Consider the following 22,546-nt stretch of genomic DNA (forward strand, 5'->3'; position numbering starts at 1 on the left):
TTAACCTAACTCGCTAGTTACTTGAAGATTAAAGAAAGAAACAATGAGAGCAAAGGAAAGAGTAGTGTGTATCTATATATCACATCGAGTTGAAGAGCTAAAGATATACAAATCGAAAAGAGTGAGAGAGGCTGCACACAGCATCTCAGTACTATTGCTTCTAGGAAAGTGGCTCTGCTGCTGCTTGAACCACACAGTTGCCCTTCTCCAGTACAGGCCAAGGTGCGTGCTCTGGTTTGCTTAATTTGCTCATTAATTAGTTTTGTTTTCTCTCCATCCATGTTTCTTTTTCCTTCCATAATATTTGATACACTAAGACGAACGGTTCAAGGGGAATGTCATGAACGTAGCCTCTCACTCTGAAACTCTAGTTCTAATTTCTTTTGGCTCTTAATTAGTAAATCAGCAAGTGCAACACTTGAAACGAGTTAATTTTCTCCTTTCCTCTGCTATGAAAGGAAAATTGTTGTTAAAATCACCATGAGAAAGCTGAGGACAGTAGCTCCTGGTTAAGGAGGATGCTACTTTTTTTACTACGTACTAGGTCGTTAATTAGAAGTAAAATTATACAGTACTAACTATGAATCTATAAATCTTGATGTGGATAACATGTCTTTTATGATCAGATTGAAGAGATAAACTTTGTCTCGTTGAGCTAAATCTGACCTGAAAATAAAAGATGATCGTTAAAAAGAACACAACTAGTAGATGTAAGCTTGTTAGATGAAGAGCCATGGATATATATATTATAATTTTATGTACTTGCTGAGGGCATTTGATTTTCCTAAAATATTTTATAAAATAATATATGTTTTAGATGCCAATCTCTCCTTCCCTTTTCTTTTGCCTCTCCCTCCTCCCCTTTCCCTTGAAGACTATTTTAGATATCACATGTAAATTTAACGGATCTATAATATACTTAATGTTCACGTACTAATTAATTAGTTTTTAGAACTAGACTCGCTATTCAATTCATTTTATTTATAGGGACTAATTTATAATTTATTCATTTGGAGAACAAGACTTGAAATCAGATTCTTGAGAAGCAAATATTAATGGCAAATGTTACTATATATATATTGTCTTTGATTACGAAAGCAAAAACTTCAAACGCATAACTTTTTTTATATATTAATTTTTACATAATTCTTTAATTAAGAAAATAAGTTACTTTTTCCTGTCGTATAATCTTAATTTTTGAGAAATTGTTTTTATTGGTAAACAATGATTCGTTTATCTATCATCTTGGCAGCAAATTGCAATAGATGGGAGAAATTCGTTCACCATATTTTTCACTTGGCCAATATTACTATGGAGATAATCCTGATATTCATTCACCGTACTTTTCATATGGCGGAGAGGACTATCATGGAGATAATGCCGAAATTCATCCACCTTATTCTTCCGCCGGAGACTATCATGGAGATAATGCCGAAATCCATCAAACATATTCTTCAGCTGGAAACTACTTTGGAGATAATGCTGAGATTCATTCACCATATTCTTCAGCCGGAGACTACCTTGCAGATAATACTGAAATTCATTCTGAAGCATTGTTTCATCAAGATATTTATGGAAATTCATACAATGCACAACAATTTGTTAATAGAAATGTACAGCGTCAAGCTAGAGTAGATTCCATACATGAACAAGAGAGTGATGTGTGCATCTACAGAGTTGGCGGGGCACTTCGCAAATCAAATGGAGCCATGTACAGTCCTCAACAAATTTCTATAGGCCCTATTCACCACGGCAACAGAAATCTGCATTTCATGGAAAGGAAAAAGTCTGAATACTATGAACAGTTCTGGAAAGACAGGGTGTCAAAGGAAAGGGAACGGAAAGGGGCTGAGGACGAGTTTTGGGTTGCCCTGGGAGAAGATGAAAATAAGATCCGCCAATGTTATGAAGTTGGTTTCCATAGAAAAAAATTTTCTCAACGCTTTCTGGATCTGATTCTGTACGATGCTGTATTCATCTTCGAGCTATTCCTCAAGTACAGAGAAGGTAGAGAGAAGTACATAAAAGATTCTGTATTGAAAGAAACATGGTTGAGGTTGGCGATTCGACGGGACTTGATTTTGCTTGAAAATCAGCTTCCATTCTTTATTCTTGATAAATTATATGGACTTCTTCCAGGAAACATTAAAGGAGAAAACACGGAATTTATAACTCTTGCTTGTTCCTATTTTAAACCCCACCTTCCAAGTAACTTCACTCCTGGAGCAAAAAAGCCATTGCATTTCACTGATTTGGTAAGATCTTTACTATCCTACTCTCGAAAAGGCAAGTCTGTAGAACTAATCAAAAGCTTTCACAGTGCAACCAAGCTACGCCAAGCAGGAGTTAGTTTTAAGGTTCCACGAGAACATGATTGCTTACTTGATGTAGAATTCAGTAGAAGATTGAGAACAGAGTTTCAGATACCACAGCTTGAGATAAACGGCAACACTGAAAGTCTCTTCAGAAACCTTGTGGCCTTGGAGAAGCGTTTTTATAGAGGACAAGAGTACATCAGCCATTACATCAACCTATTGAGTATTCTTGTTGTCAAACCTAAAGACGCGAAACTCCTAATGAAAAATAAAATTGTAACTTATTACAAAGACGAAGTTGCTGTGAGGGACCTGATTTACAGTCTTGCATCAAGCACGACTGATCTCCATTCCTGTTATCACGGCATCTTTTCGACGGTGGATGATTATTATAAAAGCTCCTGGGCCAAAAACCCCGCATACTTTGTGGAGGAATTTTTCGGGAATTTTTGGAAAGGTGTTGGAACGGTTACTGCAGCTATCTTCCTCATCCTCACTTCGGTACAAACAATTTGTGCGATCCTTGGCCTGCGCTAGCACTCCAAGTGGATCAAGTCAATCCAAAGCCTTTGTAGTTTTATTTCTCCTGTTTGTTGGCTTTTGTTGTGTTGTGCTGTGGATTTTATGTTTCCTGTGCAGTCAATACACACACACACACACACGTTCTCTTTGATGTTTTTTTTTTAAATTCTTATCACATGTAAGTATTCTTTATATTTTATTTTGGATTGCTCATAATTTGCGTTTAATATTATAGAACTTAGAATTTTTTACTTTAAAATATATTAATTTAATATTTTTTTAACTAAAATACATAAATTACCATATTTCTAAACACTTACGTAACTTATCTCTAAGTGTGCGAGGGTGATAAGAATAGGCATCAACAAAAAGACACAAGCATGACTTGTTAATATAATATTTCTTTCCTAGGTTTTCAAGCTATGCATATTAATGTCACTTTCTTGGGCTGAAGGGTGACCAAACCAAGCTGCGGACACATAGTCTAGAAAATAATAAATAAACTTGAAATAAATAAAATATAATTTTGATTGATATGTAAGCTAGTTTAAAAATATACTCTACTATCCAATAAAAAAAAATATTTACACGAGTATAAGAAACTTATGAGAGTATTTTATTAACATAAAAAGAAAAAAAAATAAGTGGTGATCAATATTAATAAATCAAACGAAAGAAAATTGGGGTCAACACATTGATCTCGTTTTTTACCACACATTGTTAAGTCTTTAACAATATTAAAATAGTTTGAATATTAAATTTAGTTTTGATTGATGTAGAAATTAATTTAAAATTATGTTTCATTATCGGATAAAAATAAGAATTTACAAGAGTTTTTATTAAGATAAAAAAAGAAATTGTTTTTACTGGTTATCAATGTTAAGGGTCCACCAATTGATCTTAATTTTTACCCTAACATCGTTAAGTCTCTAACGCTGTTAACTCACCACGCCCATATTTAAGCACGGGTTGATACATGGAGCCTCCCTCTTTCCCATTTCCTTGATCTCTCTCTGGGCAGCTTCTGTGTACTCTGCCCTCTCTCTGTCTCTCGCTCGCTATATGTAAGCAATCCCCCTCTCTTTATTGCTTTTGTTATTATTGTTGTAGATCTTGATCTGGATTCGGACGGGATTAGTCTTGTTTTGGTTCTATAGCTTGTCTTTTTTATTTTTCTCTTGAAGGTTCCTAGATCTGACCCTTGTTGGATTTGATCTGTTTTTGGTGTTTTTCTTATGTTTTTCAATGACCCTTTTGTTTGTTTTGTTTTCTGGTATTGACATTAAGAAGATTATGAATCTATAAATTTGGCTTTGGTGTGAAATAATGAAATGAAAATAGAGGAATTTAAAGGAACGGACTTCATTGTTTATACAAGCTTGGATCTGTATGATTTATTGTTGATTCTAAATGCCCTGATGGATTGGACCTTGTGTCGTATGTGAAATGTTGTTAAAAAGGAAAGATTTTTTTTGTGTTTGTAAGAAAATGTGTTTTGAGATCTTGCTATGCCCTGATGGATTGAACCTTGTGTCGTATGTGAAATGTTGTTAAAAAGGAAAGATTTTGTTTGTGTTTTAAGATCTTGCTTGCTTGAATGCATGCAGTGTTTGATTTTGATTGTTTCATTGGTGTGAGATTTAGGAAAGATGGGCCGTTATGAAACCAACCACCTCTCAAGTCTCGACCCATGACCCAAAGCATTTGAAGTCCTTATGTTCAAATGCTTTTCAAACTAGGTCTCTTGATCTGTTATAAGTTAAAACTCTAAGTAATAAGAATATTATAAATATAGAAAGATTTTTAAAATATTTAATTTTGTTTTGCTTTATTTTTATTTTTCAAAAAGTTATTATAAATCTTTATATAGAAAATAAACTAGAAAGAGGAGTTGATTTTATACCTGCTCCACGTATAATATATATTTATTTTCAGTATACTACTCATCTATTATTTCTCATTTTGCATAATCCTAGCCATTAACTTGAAATGTTATATAAGTCAAGATTTAACTAGTGTTATGTATTAGGGTATGCTTGATACGTGGGTAAAGGAGTTTTCCACCTCTTTTACTTGTGTTTATAACAATTTCAAGGGTACGGAAAAATTAATCTAAAGAAGTTTAAGATTTAATCTCAAAAGCGGAGTTAAATGGTAACTTTATGGAGGGTGGAAGGGGTACAAAAAATGATAATGATAAGATTTCAGAAGTAGAAAATAATTTTGTCAATTATAAGACGACATTAATTGTAATGGGTTTCTTTCAAAAGCAAAATTATGATTTTCGCATTAGAAAAATAGTGTAAGAAAATAATTTTGGTAGGAGTAACTCTGTATCAAATCTTAGACCTATTCAGTATCACTGCGAGAAGGAGAAAGCCAATGAGAAAGCCAATGTAGAAGAACTGAAGCTAAGGAGCAAGAAGTCTAGAGATGCTGCGATTGTACAAATCATAAAGATGTTCTCATGGTTTATAGAGGCAATGAGATTTTTGAGAAATTCATGAATTTTAGATTCTGCACTCTCTTTTCATATTTGTTTAAGGAAATAATGGTTTAATATTTATTAAAAAAAATAATGGAAATTTTATCACACAACAACACTGAGGAAGTACAATCAGATATGAGATTTCCTTATCTGTGGTCTTTTTTGTCATTTTCTTTGATAAACTTGGTTTACTGAAATTATGAATGAATAATTTATTAAGCATTATTGGTGGCTTTATATAGCCATACAAAAGGTATCAAATAACAGAAGTAACAGCAAAAGCAAATAACATGGGTTGTGGCCAAAGACCAGATCAACGCCCTGATATTCAGGGATTATTGCTAACAGAAAACATAAAAAACTGAAGACTAAGTCTTCTCAGGTGACATTTCCCTTCCTTAAACTGATGATTCTTCTTCAGTTTATACCCGGGTTTTGAGGAACACCCATCAACATGTGCTGTTTCTCAAAGGCTGCTCTTGTTAAGGGTTTAGTCATAATATCGGCCAATTGTTCTTGAGAATAACAGTGCAGCAACGTCACAACCCCATCTCTAGTTAGATCACGAAGGAAGTGGAAGCAAACATCAATATGTTTGCTTTGACCGTGCATGACAGGATTTTTCGAGAGTTTAATGACAGAACTGTTATCACAATACATTACTGTTGCTCCCTTGGAGTTCTGATTAAGTTTTCCTAACATTCTTCGTAACCATACGACCTGACAAGCACAGGATGCAGCAGCAATGAACTCAGCTTCAGTTGTGGAGAGAGTGACTACCGGTTGTTTATTTGAGGACCATGATATAGCTTCAGAGCTTAACAAGAATAGAAAACCTGAAGTGCTTTTCTTATCCTCTAAGTCTCCTGCATAGTCATTGTCGGTGTAACCGAGAAGCTCTTCATTGCCTTCGTGCTTATAAAATATTCCATACGCGAGTGTGCCTTTGATATACCTAAGCACTCTTTTCACTACTTGCAGATGGATTTCTATAGTATGGGTCAGGTGTCTGCTAAGCATATTAACCACGAACATAATATTTGGTCTGGTAGATGTTAGATATATCAAGCTTCCTATTATCTGCATGTATAGAGTATTATTAACTGCTATGCTGGTGGATTCTTAGACCAGTTTGAATCCTGGAATGATGGGATTAAATACAACATTACAATCAGCCATGTTGAACCATTGCAACACCTCCTAGGCATACTTTGAATATTTCATCTATTAAGGAGGATTCCCCAAATACCTAAAATAAAGATGATCATAGAAAATGTGAAATATTTAAGAGGATCCATTTCAGGAATATGGAATATAAGAGAAATTCAAATGTTATAACTCCAGTACGAACGTCATTCGACATCGAAAAAACTCCATGGACGCTCAGGGTCGGGTCGATGAGGAAATCTCCATTTCAAAAGAATGAGAAGAGCATGTTAGGTTACCTTCTTTGACATATAAAAATTCCATCAGCTCGTTGAAATACCTCTAAACCCAGAAAGTATCTCATTCAACCAAGATCAGTCATATCAAATTCTTTCATCATGGATTGTTTAAACGAATTAAACATCATCTCATTGTTTCCGGTAAATAGGAGATCATCAACATAAAGACACACAATTAAGAAAGTACCTTCTTCAGTTTTCTTTAGGAAGAGAATATGTTCATAAGAACATATCTCAAACCCTTCCTTTAAGAAATAAGATTCAATCCTACTGTACCATGCCTGTGGAACTTGCTTCAAACCGTACAAAGCTCTCCTTAAGCGACACACCTTCTTTTTTGCTCCTTTTATCACATAACCAGAAGGTTGTTCAATGTACACCTCCTCATTCAACTCACCATGAAGGAATGCAGACTTCACGTCGAGTTGAAACAATGACCACCCCTTTTGTGCTGCTAGTGCAAGAATTAACCATATAGTATCCATGCGAGCCATGGGTGCAAAAACCTTTATATAGTCCACCCCGTATTGTTGTGTGTATCATTTGGCAATGAGGCGGGCTTTGTATTTATCAACTTCTCCGCGTTCATTAAACTTAGTCTTGTATACCCATTTAACCCCAACTGTTTTTGCACCGTAGGGAAGATCAGTGATTTCCCATGTATTATTCTTCTGAATTGCTGCAATTTCAGAATCCATGGCATCTCTCCATTTGGCACTTCAAGTTGCATTCTCATAGGACAAAGGGTCTTCATCAACAAATAAAGCAAAGTTACCTTGATTATCATCAGAATAAGCATCTTCAATGTCATAATCACGCATCCAAATTGGTGGTTGACGAGGATGATTTCCATCAAGTTGTGAAACAGAGTCAGCAGTCGTTTGTTCTTCAGCTACTGGATGCTCCAAATTTCCTTGATGGCTTTCATCATGATTATCTACAGCATCATGAAAGTCATTGTGATTATCAGTAGTATCGAAGAATCCATTGTCTTCTTCATGAGCAGTTTTTCCTGAATTGTTATCCAGTGTTTCATCTTGGATATTATTGTTGCTGTCTGTATCATTCCAATCAAGAGAGGCTTGTATTGCCTCAGTATGAGTATCATCCCACGACCAACTTTCTTCTTCATTGAAAACAACATCACGGATGACAATCACCTTTTGAGAGAGTGGATCATACAAGCGGTAAGCTTTGGACTCTTCATTGATTCCTAGCAGAACACATTTTACACTTTTATTGTCTAGTTTGGTGCGTTTGTTATCTGGAACATGAACATAAGAAAGGCATCCAAACACACGGAAATAAGTGACAGAAGGTTTAGTGCCACTCCATGATTCTTCTAGTGTTTTATTTTGAATTGCCAGTGTGGGACTTCTATTGAGTATGTGTGCTGCCCAGTTGACAGCCTCAGGCCAAAAAGTTTTTGGAACTCTTTTACTGGTGAGCAGACTTCGAAACATATTCATGATGGTTCAATTTTTTCTTTCAGCCACTCCGTTTTGCTGAGGAGCATAACTTGTTGTGAGTTGGCAATGTATCCCATTAACTGTGCAAAACTCAATAAACTCAGTAGATGTAAACTCCCCCCCTCGATCAGTTCGCAAACCTTTGATACTAGTTCCAGTTTCCTTTTCAACCTTCACTTTAAAATGCTGAAACATTTTAAAAACATTAGACTTTTTAGCCTAGAAGAAGACCCACAGCTTTCGGCTAAAGTCATCAATGAATGTTAACACATATCTCTTATGACTGTTAGAGATAGGATTAATTGGCCTACATATATCTGAATGAATGAGCTGAAGTGGGTGTGATGCTCTCCACATACTAGCTCGCGAGAAGGAGCTCCTATGTTGTTTTCCCAATATGCAATCTTCACATAACAAGTTTGAATATTGCAACTGGGGTAATCCATGCACCATTTGTTTCTGCTGTAAAGTTTTAAGACCTCCAAAGCTCAAATGGCCATAACGGCAGTGCCATAGATGATTTAAATCGAGTGTTGGTGTGAGAAAACACTGCTGATTTTGAGTATTAATCTTGGCCGGCAGAATGAACATTCTGTTTAGAGACATTCTTGTCTAAAAAATGAGACCCCTCTCTAGATGATACACCTTGCATGTATTGTTGTGAAACAAAATTCCCAGACCTTTCTCCTGTAATTGACCAATGCTTAAGAGATTGTTTTTCAGCTCAAGAATATAGAATACCTTTGTAATGATTTGTGAAATTTGATTGATTTGAAGATGAATTTTGCCTTTTCCCACCACACCAATGCTGGAATTGTTTCCCAGCTTTACAAACTTACAAAAGCTCTCATCTATCTCTAAGAAAAATTCCTCGTGATCGCACATATGATTGCTGCAACCTGAATCTAGAAACCATGTTGTTTCATCAGGTGCTTTCTCGACATGATCCATGAGAAGCATCTCCATCGTGTGATTGTCAATCATCTCATCATGTGGTCGTCTTCTGCATCTGTAGGAATTTCTAGTCCTTCACAGTAGCTGCATAGCTTCTTGTCCAGTCTCTCTTCAATAAATTCAGGAGCCATGAAAAACATCTCCATCATGTGATCATCATCTTCAAGAATATTAGGTGCTTCACTGCATAACTTCTTGTTTTCTTCAAGAATATCTGATGCTTCACTGCATAACTTCTTATCTTCACTGCACAAGTCTTCACTGCACAACTTCTCTGTCTCCTCAATTTTAGTATATGCCATGAGCAGCAGTGGTTCGTCGTTAATTGTTGGGGATTCCAGCACCCCATGCGCGGACCGGTGGTGTACTGATAGTTGCTCATCAGAGGGGAAAGCACACTGAGACAATATTTAACGTGGTTCGGCAAATCCACCTACATCCACGGGAGAGATCCATTTTATTAGATATAGAGATACATGGAGGAGGAGGATTACATCTGCTGCTCTTACAGCTACTGCCATTGTAGCTCTCTCTTTCTCTCAACTCACACTCACGTTTTTCACTCTCACACACTCTGCACTCTCTCATTTTTCTCTCAAATATAAGCCTCCTTTATAGGCATTTCATGGTCAACTTTCTCCAGCAATAGCAAGGGGACAATAGGTCCCGAAATCATGCCACTAATTGTGGCACTAGTGGTGCTTCCACTAAGCCACAATTAGTGGTGGGGTATTGCCACTAAATGGCAATATCCTAACAATCACCCCCTTTGCCATTTGTGTGGGCAATTGTCTTCTTGCTTCTTCAGCACAGGCTTGCATCTTGCAGCTCTTCCAAGCTTACCATTCTGAGAGCGTCTTCAACACAACATTCCCCTTCAAGCGTATCAACCATGCTCGGTCCGGAATGAGTTTTCAAGCCTTACACCAAGGCTTACAACACCCCCTCAAACAAATATTCCCAAGTGCGACAGTCATTATCTGAGTATCTCAATATGATCACAAGCTCACCACTCTTCCAAGAGTCTACTCATCCAGGAGTTGTGTCTGCCCTCTATTCCACCCTAGGAACCACGCCTTACTTCTCTGTGAGTCTCTCGCTCTTAGTCGTAAGAGTCCAGGTAGCTCTCCACCTTTAACCATGGGGGCAGCCCATTAAAGGTTGATCCATATCTATCTTCACACTCTAAGTATTACAATGCCATTACCGAGCTCACCACCTTGACGAGAGTCAACTCGTTCTTGGAACCTGCGCATGCCCTTCTGCTTCTTCATAGCAGCCGCGTCTTAATGCTCCACAAGTCACACACTTATTGTCCAAGGCAAATGTCTTCTAGCTCATTGATCTTTAGCATGGGGGCAATATCCATGAAAGTCAATCCTGCATTTGTCTCCATACTCATCATAGCCACTTCATTGGCTATACACCTGTCCACTCATATCTAGCCATCACATCGGCTTTGGGGTTGTTCTGAACTGGGCTCATATCATGGCCCACACACCTTCTCTTTATGTGTCTCTGCTCGTCGTCATACGACGGTCTGAAATGGGGCTTCTATCATGGCCCTCACACCTTCTCTAAGGCGTCTTCACCCGTTGTCATAGGGCGGTCTGATCCGGGGCTCCTAGCACGGCCCACACACACTTTCCATCTAAGGTGTCTTCACCTTTCATAGGTGGTCGCATCCTTCTTCAGTTGAGATGCTTCAAAGTGACTCCAAAATTCTCTACCACCATGTGCACTATGGGAGAGATTACTGCCACTGACTACATAGAAAGTGAAAGTTGTGGTATACTCCTCGCAATCCTCCACCTCGATTTCTATGTTTGGAGCTTCTGTGCCTTTCTGTTTGACAGCTCCACCTACACCAACTCTCTTTAGTGTCTTCGCCTTTCATCATAGGCGGTCGCCTTTTATCACAGGCGTTTGCAGCCCCTCAATTAGGTGCTTCTACAACAGCTTTCTTTCCATCTTCGCATGCATTGGAAAGGTCTTCGTCTGTTGTCTTCATCAAGAGCACAAGAGACTTCCTGTTGTACAACTTCTTACACACTATCTCTGCTCTGATCTTCATCTGTAGAACTTGATCACGAATGAAGTGTAGATCAATTTCTATATGATTTGTTCGGGCATGAAACACAGAATGTTTGGCCATATGATAGGCACTGATGTTATCATACCAGAGTATGGGGACAGCAGGGGTAGGAACACATAGTTCTTGCAGCAAGGCTTGGATCCAAATAATTTCCGCAGTAGCCAGAACAAGCCCCCTATACTCGGATTCTGCACTGCTGCGAGAGACTAATTTTTGCTTGGTAGAGGACCAAGAAATTAGATTACCCCCTAGATAAATGAGGTAGCCACTTGCACTTCTTCGATCGTCAGGTTGAGCCCCCCAATCAGCATCGGTGAATCCTTCGATTGTCAACTGATTTGAGGAACTTAAGAGTAAGCCATCATTCATAGTTCCACGCAGGTATCGAAGAATTCGTTTTATAGAAAGCCAATGTGCTGAAGTTGGTTGTTGCATAAACTGACATGCTTTATTAACAGCGAAGGTGATGTCAGGCCTTGTAATTGTGAGATATTGAAGAGCTCCCACTACACTGTGATAACCAAAAGCATCTTCCATAGGCTCACCATCAAATTTAGATAAATTATGTCCAATAGCCCTAGGAGTTTTGATAGGCTTGGTGTCAAACATTTCTGTTATGTGCAGTAAATCAGAAACATATTTTGTTTGGCTGAGATGTATAAAATTCTCATGGTAAGAGACTTCAATACCTAGGAAATAAGTCAGCCTTCCCAAATCTTGTAATGCAAATTCAGAATTCAATTTAGCAATAAGGGAAGCTACCTGCATACGTGAGCTGCATGTGATAAAGATATCATCTACATAAATAAGAACAATGAAAGTTGTAGATTCACCAAAGGAGATGAACATAGAGTTATCAGTCCTGGAGGTGTTGAACCCCCACTATAAAAGAGCAGAGTTGAGTCGTTGAAACCAAGCTCGTGGAGCTTGTTTCAAGCCATATAAAGCTTTCCTCAATCAACAAACTTTGGTAGGGAATTTGGTGTCCACGTAGCCAGGAGATTGAGACATGTAGACTTGTTCCTCAAGTTCACCATTTAGAAATGCATTGTGGACATCAAGCTATCGCACTTCCCATTTAGAACTAAGAGCAATGGTTAGGATAATGCGGATAGTTGCAGCTTTGACTACTGGGCTGAATGTCTCAAAGTAATCAAGGCCAAGTGTTTGATGATACCCTTTTGCCACAAGTCTAGCTTTATACCTGTCAATACTCCCGTCTGGCTTGTGCTTTAATTTGTATACCCACTTGCATCCTATGATGTTAACATCAGAAGGCTTGGCAATAAGATCCCTGGTGTGGTTGTGATGAAGAGCTGCAATCTCTTAATCCATTGCTCTAGTCCAATGTGGATCCTTTAGAGCTTGACTGAGTGTATATGGTTCTGTGACAGCAGTTAGATCTAGAATATCCTTCTTTTTAGTGATAGCACTCATCAACCTTGTTGTCATTCATGGAGCTAAACTGGAATCAGGGATATGATTAGTAGGAACAGACTCATGAGAAGGAGGAGAGATTGGAAAGGTTGCAGTTTCACTTAGGGAAATATAATCAACAGTTGTTGGAATGGGATCAGTATGTATTGAGGTAGGTGTATCAACTAGACAGTGAGACAAATTACTAGATAGGAGTGGTATTGCAGGAGGTAAATTGGCAGAGAAAGTGTCATCAGGTTGAGAAGAAGGAGATCCGTTAGTGAAAGGGAATTGTGTTTCAACAAACACCACATGAGGTGTGACATAAACTCGTCCAGTGAGATAATCAAGGCACAAATATCCTTTGTTGCTGAGGGTATAACTAAGAAAGATGCACTGAATCGATCGATATTGCAGTTTATGGTTGTTATAAGGGCGAATGAAGGGATAACATAGGCATCCAAATACTCTTAGAGACTTGTAGTCAGGCAGTTTCTGAAAAAGAGTTAGATAGGGTAAAGCATTGTTGAGTACCTTGCTAGGCATTCTATTGATGAGGAATGTGGCTAATTAAAAGGCATACTACCAGAACTTCATAGGCAACGAAGCATAAGTGATTAGTACTTAAAAGTGAACTTGATTTGTTGTTAACATAAGTTATAATCATGAATGCCTGACAACATTTACAAGTATTAGCATTATTCGAATAAGATAACTAATGTAATCATGTTAACAATTTATAATCCGATTGGAACCTCCTTTGTGTGTGGTTTCCAGTTGAATAATAAGAGTTTATACTATACTTGTTTGATGTACCATTAGTGGATCCTCTAACCTTGACATTTGTTGTTATCATTGTTTAATCCTTACGTTAATCTTTCATCTCAAAGTTCTCATCAATTTCTTCTTCTTCATCATCTTTTCTATTATCATTATTAATAGTATTATTGGTATTATTAGTATTACTACTACTACTATCATTGTTGTTGTTGTTGTTGTTACTATTATTGTAGTATTATTGTTGCTTATAATTTATACAAGTAACCTCCCTGTGGTTCGACCCCGGTCTTGCCGGGTTATTTATTACTTCGACACTCCTGCACTTGGGAAAAGACATCAATCTTTTGGTCGTGTCAAGTTTTTGGTGCTGTTGCCGGGGAGGTAAATTCTTGTACAAATTATAGTATTTATTTTATTTTCTCTTTTTTCTTTTCTTGTATCTAACTTTGTTTCTTTTATTTTGTTTCTCTTTCTTTTATTCTCTTCTTCCTTTTATTCTCTTCTTACACGTGCATGAGAGTGTGGTCACGTACATTAAGTGGTAGACTTTGTAGGGTATCCTCATCATTTTCAGAAAATATGGCTGAAGAAGATAACCAATCGCTTCATAATGAGAATAATGAGAATATTTGGGTTAGAACTCTTAGAGACCACATGAATCCCATAAGAACAAGTGCACCCTCATGCATAGTTTTTCCTCCTGATGCATCTCATTTTAATTTTAAGACAGGCATTATTCAACTTTTACCATCTTTTCATGGCTTAGATTTAGAAAATCCATACTTGCATTTAAGGGAATTTGAAGAGGTTTGCAACACGTATAATGACTCAAATTGTAGCATGAACACCATTAGATTGAAGCTTTTTCCTTTTTCATTAAAAGATAAAGCTAAAACATGGCTACAAAATTTGAGACCTGGATCCATTCGTGCTTGGGATGAAATGCAACAACAATTTTTAAAGAAGTTTTTTCCATCCCACAGAACAAACTCTTTCAAAAGACAAATCATTACTTTCTCTCAAAAACCAGGAGAAACATTTTATCAATGTTGGGATAGGTATCGAGACTTACTTAATACTTACCCCCATCATGGTTTTGAAACATGGAGATTAGTTTCACATTTTTATGAAGGGTTAACTCCTAGAGATAGGCAAATGGTTGAATTGATGTGCAATGAAACTTTTGAGGATAAAGACCCTAATGAAGCAATGGAATACCTAGACTTGCTAGCTGAAAATGCGCAAAATTGGGACACCACAGGTACTTATGAGGCACCAAGTAAAACCCAACCTCATACATCTAGTGGAGGTATGTACAACCTTAGGGAAGATCATGACCTCCAAGCCAAGTTTGCATCTTTAGCTAGAAAGGTTGAGGCACTAGAATTAAAAAAGAGTGGTCAATTAAAATCTGTTCAAGACATTGCATGCCAAATCTGTGAAACCAACGAACATTCAACCAATGACTGTCCAACCTTGCCTTCTTTTAAAGAATGTCTCCATGAACAAGCCCATGCATTAAACAGTTTTCAAAGGCCCAATCATAACCCATATTCGCAAACATATAACCCTGGTTGGAGAAATCATCCAATTTCAGTTGGAAGAGTGAGAACAATAATGCTCAAACTTCACAGCCATCGTTTCAAGCACATCATAATTTCCAAAATTCTCATGGATATGCACCTCCTTATGCTCCCCCTCCTAGAAGAAATCTTGAGGAAACATTGCATGCATTTATGGAAAAGCAAGAGGCAATTAACACTCAACTTGCTCAAAGCATGACAGATTTTAAAGATACTCTTGCAAAATTGACATCTGCTCTCAGTTTCCAAGAGAAAGGTAAGTTTCCATCTCAACCACAACAAAATCCCAAGGGGCAATACAATGCGAATGCAAGTAGTTCGGGAAGCCAACACATGGATCACGTAAAATCTGTCATCACTCTTCGCAGTGGTAAGGTTATTGAAAAACCCATTCTTGAACCTTATGAGAATGATGATGAATCAATCTCTGAGGGTAAGGAAGAGGTTGAATCTGATCATTGCAAAGAAAAGACTAATTCTCCGTCTGCACTTCCATTTCCTCATGCCATGACTAAACAAAGGAAAGTCAATCACAACTCTGAAATCTTTGAAACTTTCAAACAGGTAAGGATCAATATACCTTTGCTGGATGCTATCAAACAGGTTCCTTCTTATGCTAAATTTTTGAAAGATCTGTGCACTGTGAAGAGAAAACTGAATGTGAAAAAGAAAGCCTTTTTAGCCGAACAAGTAAGTGTCATTCTTCAGAACAATAATGCTTTGAAATATAAAGACCCTGGTTGTCCTACAATTTCTTGCTTTATTGGAGAACATAAAATTGAAAGAGCCTTACTTGATCTTGGAGCTAGTGTGAATTTACTTCCATATTCAGTTTTTCAAAGTCTCAATCTAGGTGAGTTAAAACCAACTTCTGTAACTCTTTTACTTGCCGATAGATCTGTAAAAGTGCCTAGAGGAATAGTTGAAGATGTGTTAGTACAAGTCGATAAGTTCATTTATCCTGTGGATTTTATTGTCTTGGACACACAACCTGTTGAAGCATGCAATTCATTTCCTGTTATTTTAGGACGTCCATTTCTTGCAACTTCTAATGCATTGATTAATTGTAGGAATGGACTGATGAAGCTATCATTTGGGAACATGACATTGGAGATGAATATTTTCAACATTTGCAAGCAACCTCGAGATGATAATGATTTACAAGAAGTAGATTTTATTGAAGAATTGGTTTATGATCAATTTGAATCTACTTTGAGTAATACTGAATTTGATGAATTTGAAGATTTGCAAATGACTTATTCTCAGGAAGAAATCACGGATGAAAAAGGCATTGAAAATGTTGATGCGAATCTTTTGTCAAGAGTGACAACAGATTCGATATCTGACATCACACCAACCGATGATTACTTTCCTGACAAATCCTTACTTTCTCTTAGTTCAATGCCTTGGTTTGCTAAAAATATCAATTTCCTTGCCTCAGGAGACTTGCCAACTCATTGGAGTACCGAAGACAAAGGTAAGTTTTTGAACGAAGTGAAGAAATTTTATTGGGATGACCCTAACTTATTTAAACATTGTCCTGATCAAATATTTCAAAGATGCATTGCGGACAATGAGGTAAGTAGTGTCATTAAATTTTGTCATTCTGAAGCGTGTGGGAGTCATTTCTCATCAAAAAAGACCATTGCGAAAATCTTTCAAAATAGATTTTATTGGCCCACCATGTTCAAAGACACACATGCATTCTGCAAAACTTGTGAAAATTGTCAAAAAGTTGATACTGGTCAAAAAGTTTTGCTTTATAATTCTCGACTCCATTTATTTCCTGGAAAGTTAAGATCAAGATGGAGCGGTCCATTTATTGAGAAACATGTGTATCCTTATAGGGCCTTTGATATTGAGAATCCAAAGAATGACAATGTTTCTAAGAGAAATGGACATCGTTTGAAAACTTACTTTGATAATTTTCCTAGTGAAAATGAATCCATTGGTTTGAATGATCCTGTAGATAAAGGTTGATTATTTTGTTTTTCTCACATTGTTTTTGTGTTTCCTTTTGGTGTGACTCTTGTTTTACTAGTCTCTCATCCCGGTCAAATGGCGGACAACGGTACTCCGTGACTTCAGTCGGTTCTTTCAGTTTCCCATAATAACTGATATCTGTATATATTTGTGCAATTCTTTGCTCTTTCTCTCTTCTTTGAATCTCTTCTCTAATTCTCATTTCAAAATGGACACCACTCTTGAAAAATTGAGAAAGTATTTTCCCGCTCTGCCTCAGAATGCGATTACAAAAATTTACCGTGCTAGGTGTGCAAGATTGAAGTTGTTAATGGATCATGGAATTCCTGAAGATATTCGTTGGTTGATTGAAGCAAAGGTCCGATTATCAGGTGAGTCCTCCAATTCTTTCATTTCACACATGCCTGGAACAGGTAAAAGCACTTTTGCAAAGAAACGTCGTGCAAAACGACTGAAAGTCTGTCACAAATGTGCCAGATGGACTTGTAATGCAACATGTCGTTCTTTAGGAATGGTATCTATAAACCGTGAAGATAAAATACAATTCATTAAGGATGGCCTGAGTAAGGGGTCTTTAGATAATCTTTTGTTGACCCTTGAGACGCATCCTAGTGGAGATGTGCATCGTGCAATTCATGATTTATGGCCCCATTTTCATAAAGAACATGATAGACTTAGTCTTGGGAATCTGACTAAAAAAGACCCTGTTTGCCAGTTTTTAAGAAAACTGGATGGGAAGCCTATCCCCGACCCATAGAGGGCGTTTAAGCCGTTCTTGGACGTAAAACCAAGGGAAGATGTGAGCCACAATCACAACTACGATTTGAGTTTGAGTTTGTAAAAATTTATGTCTTTCAGTTTTATTAATAGCATAATATTTTTTTTTCTGTTTTGTTATCTCTTATATTTGTTTAAGTGTGTTTCAGGTTTGTCAGTGTTCGTTGTTTCAGGTGATGTCTTCTATACTCTATCTTTCTACCTTAGGACATTGAGGACAATGTCTCGTTTTGGTTGGGGGGAGAGGGTAGTAGTATTTAAAAAAAAAAAAAAAAACTAACCAACTAACTGTTTTTGTTTTAAAAACCATTTGGCAAAACTGTTATTACTAGGATGGCAGAGTAAGGGGGAATGACTCTTGAGACGCATCTTAGTAAACATTTTCTAATGGTTATTTGCAATATTCATAACAAGGCCTATTAGAATACTTCTTGAAATATTCAGGTTTACAAACTCTCGCATTGTTATCACTTGGTTCTGCTCCTATACTCATTTAACAAATATTCTTAAACCTTCATTTTCACACACACACTTTAACATATGATTGTGGGTTGCACATTGGATTATTACATTATTTATGTTCTTTTGTTAAAGGTAACAACTAAGGGATAGGGATAGTCTATAATTTGCAAAAAGAAAAAAAGAGAAAAAAAAAAGAAAAAAAAAAGAAAAAAGAAAAAAAAATGATGATAATAAAAACGTAGATAAGTTTGGTTTCGTAGCCTCCCTAACCTAAGCAATTAAGCCCGAAGGGGTGTTTTAACACCTAATACCCTAAAGTCAACTGACTTGGGAGCTATTGGCCCAAAACTTGTTACATGGGTTAAGGAGAAAAGCTTAAGGGAATCAAACATTGCACTATCTACGTATCAGTATCTGCAACCCGAGTTACTAAGCTCGTAGGGGTGTCTCAACACCTAATGCCCTAAGATCAACTGGTCTGGGAGTCATTAGCCGAAAGCTCGTTACATGGGTTAAAGATGCATTGTGTTTTAAGTTATATGTATAGATATTAAAAAGAAAAAAAGAAAAAAAAAGAGTAAAATAAAATAAAATAAAATAATCCCAACCCAAGGAAGTTAACCTTAAACATTAGAACAAAATATTGTTTTCTTCCAATAAAAGCCCCATCATCTATGTTTCATACATTGAGCACATAACAAGGAAGGTTTATTAATATTTTGTTTAAGAGGTATTGAGCAGATATATAAAATTTAATGAGAGTTTGTTTATCTGGATAGATTAATGGAAGTTGAATGATGAATGCCTTGCCTTGTGAAAATTTGCAAATTGTTTTTCTACTTTAACGCTTTAATTACTAGGGACTAGTAATAAACTGGTTGGGGGGTGTGATTAGTACTTAAAAGTGCATTTTTATCAAGGTTTTATATCATCATTTTGCACTTAAAGTATCAATAACTCCTTAACTAAAGCATGTTTTATAATAACATATCTAATTATATAAGATACCTTTAATTTATGGTAAATGTTCATCTTAAATGCAGGCCTATCACATAAATGAAAGAATTGATTGATGAGTTGAAGTACTGAAATTGAAAGGACAAAGAGATGGCCAAACTTAGAAAAGAGATGCTGGTGCAGTCCAAACTTGAACACTGTTCGGTAATTGGGTCATATCTGGAGCTGTAGATCTTGGATTTAGGTCCATTTTATATGGATGGAAAGATAAGACATAGGCCTACAACTTTCATGTGGAGCCCAAGATTTAAAAAGGCCGTTTTCAAGTCCAAATTGTAGCAACAACGAAGAAGTCCGAATCTGTCCTGCAGCCCAGACACTGTTCAGTGTTCAGCCCATATCTCGAGTTCTAGAAGTCTAAATGATCTCAAATGTTTACCCTGGAAAGATGAGACAATTTCCTAGAACTTTCATGATTCAAGTTTGTTCAAATTATGACGTCATCAATGACGTTTTTGGCAGACAAGAAGATAAGAATTGTCACCAAGTCAAGATGTGGCCACCCACTCATCAATTAGTCAACAAATCAATAGTTCCGAATTTTGGCCTATAAAAGGAGGCATTTGCCATGTATTTAGGCATCTTGGTGTTCAGATCAAGATCATGCTCTTTCTTTCTCTCTTTATATTTTGTAATGCTTAAGTTTTGCTTATATTAATCTCTTGCTTATGCTTTTCATTTCCTTTCCTTGTTTATTTATGTTTCTTTTTTTCATTATGTTTAACTAAGTTTATTATGTCAAGGTGAAAAGGGTACACTAATGGTGTAAGAATAAGTATAATATAAACTTAACATGGACCTTAATGTTGGATACTAACATGCTTTATATTTGCTATCTTGTTCACTTTTAATACTTTGCTTGTTAAATGGTTAATCTAGATTTATGTTGTATAACATTTGGTACAACAAATACTTGGTACTTTCATAGCCCATACTGTATGGTATAACCGACACCTGAGCTATGAAAGGAACTTGATTTGTTGTTAACATAAGTTATAATCATGAATGCCTGACAACATTTACAAGTATTAGCATTATTCGAATAAGATAACTAATGTAATCATGTTAACAATTTATAATCCGATTGGAACCTCCTTTGTGTGTGGTTTCCAGTTGAATAATAAGAGTTTATACTATACTTGTTTGATGTACCATTAGTGGATCCTCTAACCTTGACATTTGTTGTTATCATTGTTTAATCCTTACGTTAATCTTTCATCTCAAAGTTCTCATCAATTTCTTCTTCTTCATCATCTTTATTATTATCATTATTAATAGTATTATTGGTATTATTAGTATTACTACTACTACTATTATTAGTATTACTACTACTACTATCATTGTTGTTGTTGTTGTTGTTGTTACTATTATTGTAGTATTATTGTTGCTTATAATTTATACAAGTAACCTCCCTGTGGTTCGACCCCGGTCTTGTCGGGTTATTTATTACTTCGACACTCCTGCACTTGGGAAAAGACATCAATCTTTTGGTCGTGTCAATAAGCCAGCAAAGCCAATCCAATCTCTATAACATGTCTATGTTTCCTTTCAACTCTCCCATTCTGAGCTGAGTTATAAGGGCAGGAAAACCGATGCACAATACCCGCCTGTTGAAGAAAGGTGATGAAGGATTTGAACTCGCCTCCATTGTCAGACTGCACATATTTTATATTGTCATCAAATTGATTCTCTACTTGAAGTTTGAATTGTTGAAACATTAGGAGAGCTTGATCCTTTGTATGTAGTGGATAGAACCATGTGTATCGTGAGAAATCATCTAAGAACAAAATAAAATACTTAGCACCAGATATGGATTTTTCTAAGGCAGGCCCCCAGATATCCATATGAATCAATTCTAATGGTTTGGAAGCACGAGAGAAGGAGAGACGAGTCGGCAGTCTGTGACTCTTTGCAAGTTGACAGGAAGAACATATAGTGGAACAATTAGGGGCTTTATTCTTTTCATAGGAAACATTACAGCTTTGTAATATTTGGACTACAACATCAGCAGCAGCATGACCTAGTCTGTGATGCCATATATCCATATTATTATGAGTGGTTCTGGAGATTGGAGAATGAAAAACTGAGAAGTCTTTAATGCCAACGTATGCCATCTTCTCATTGTTCAGTGCTGGGAACTTGTAAAGTCCATTCTCAAGTCTGCCTCGTGTCAGTATCTTCTTCGTATGCAGATCCTTCACAAGGAAACTATTAGATCGAAATTCAACCAAGGCATTATTATCTGAGCAGAACTTAGCAACACTTATCAAGTTTGCTGAGATGAATGGAACATGAAACACCTTTCTGAGTTGAAATGATCGGGAGTTAGAGACTAGACGATGGGAACCAATGTTGGAAATGGATAAGTGCTTACCATTACCAACTGTGACCTTATCTGTCCCTTTATATGGAGTAGAGTTGGTTAGATTCCCAGCATTTTGAGTCAGGTGATGGCTTGCTCCAGAGTCAAGGTACCAATTGTCATCTGCAAGATTATTAGAGGAGGCAACCATAGCAGGTATATTGTTTTGATTTCTGATATTCATATTCACAAAGTTAGTACCATTGTTGGAAAAGTTTTGATAGGAGATGTCAAATCTGTGATAGCAGACATGTACTGTATGCCTAAATTTACCACATAACTGACATTGTGGTTTTTCTGAACTGATTGAATTATGTCTTCCACTCTGTGTGTGTCTACCCCCGCGACCACGACCTCTGTAGTTGTAATTGCTGGCATTTGGAGTGAAGCTTGTGTAACTGTGTCCTCTACTGCTATTGCATCTCCTTCCACCACCTCTGTTATTAGAGGAATAGGCATAATTGGCTGCCATTGCAGAAATTTGATCCACTGAGCTTTGTTGCTCAAGTCCATTTTTTCAAATGCCAGGAGCATACTGTGAATTGCTTCAACTGAGATTTTATCATCTCTAATGTTGATAGCTGTAACTACTGCATTGTAGTCAGAACCGAACCCTCCAAGTAGATTCATGACTTGATCCTGTTCGGATACAGGTTCTCCAATGGCTGCTAGACTGTCTGCAGCCCCTTTCACCTTCATGATGTAGTCTATCATAGACAAAGATCCTTTCTTTGTGGATTGCAGTTCAAGCCTCAGTTGCATTATTCTGGCTCTTGAAGAAGAAGAGAAGGTCTTCTCCAATGCATTCCAAGCAGATTGAGAGGTAGTGTGTCCGATGATCTATGCCATGATAGCTGGTGTGAGAGATGAGTATATCC

At 36.8% G+C, this 22,546-nt stretch overlaps 1 protein-coding gene and 1 long non-coding RNA gene across 2 annotated transcripts; both read left to right on the forward strand.

Moving 5' to 3' along the window:
- Positions 1-3,053, forward strand: LOC133694178 (UPF0481 protein At3g47200-like). The gene is made up of 2 exons (XM_062115641.1): positions 1-222; positions 1,253-3,053. Exon 2 carries the CDS (start codon positions 1,266-1,268, stop codon positions 2,850-2,852), a length of 1,587 nt encoding a protein of 528 aa, XP_061971625.1. The 5' UTR covers positions 1-222; positions 1,253-1,265; the 3' UTR covers positions 2,853-3,053.
- A 746-nt stretch (positions 3,054-3,799) lies between these two features.
- Positions 3,800-5,488, forward strand: LOC133693561 (uncharacterized). The gene is made up of 2 exons (XR_009842138.1): positions 3,800-3,901; positions 4,482-5,488. It is a non-coding gene; the product is annotated as an uncharacterized LOC133693561 (long non-coding RNA).
- Positions 5,489-22,546: the final 17,058 nt, after the last annotated feature.

The sequence above is a fragment of the Populus nigra genome, chromosome 5 (assembly GCF_951802175.1).
Source record: "Populus nigra chromosome 5, ddPopNigr1.1, whole genome shotgun sequence".
Lineage (NCBI taxonomy): Eukaryota > Viridiplantae > Streptophyta > Magnoliopsida > Malpighiales > Salicaceae > Populus > Populus nigra.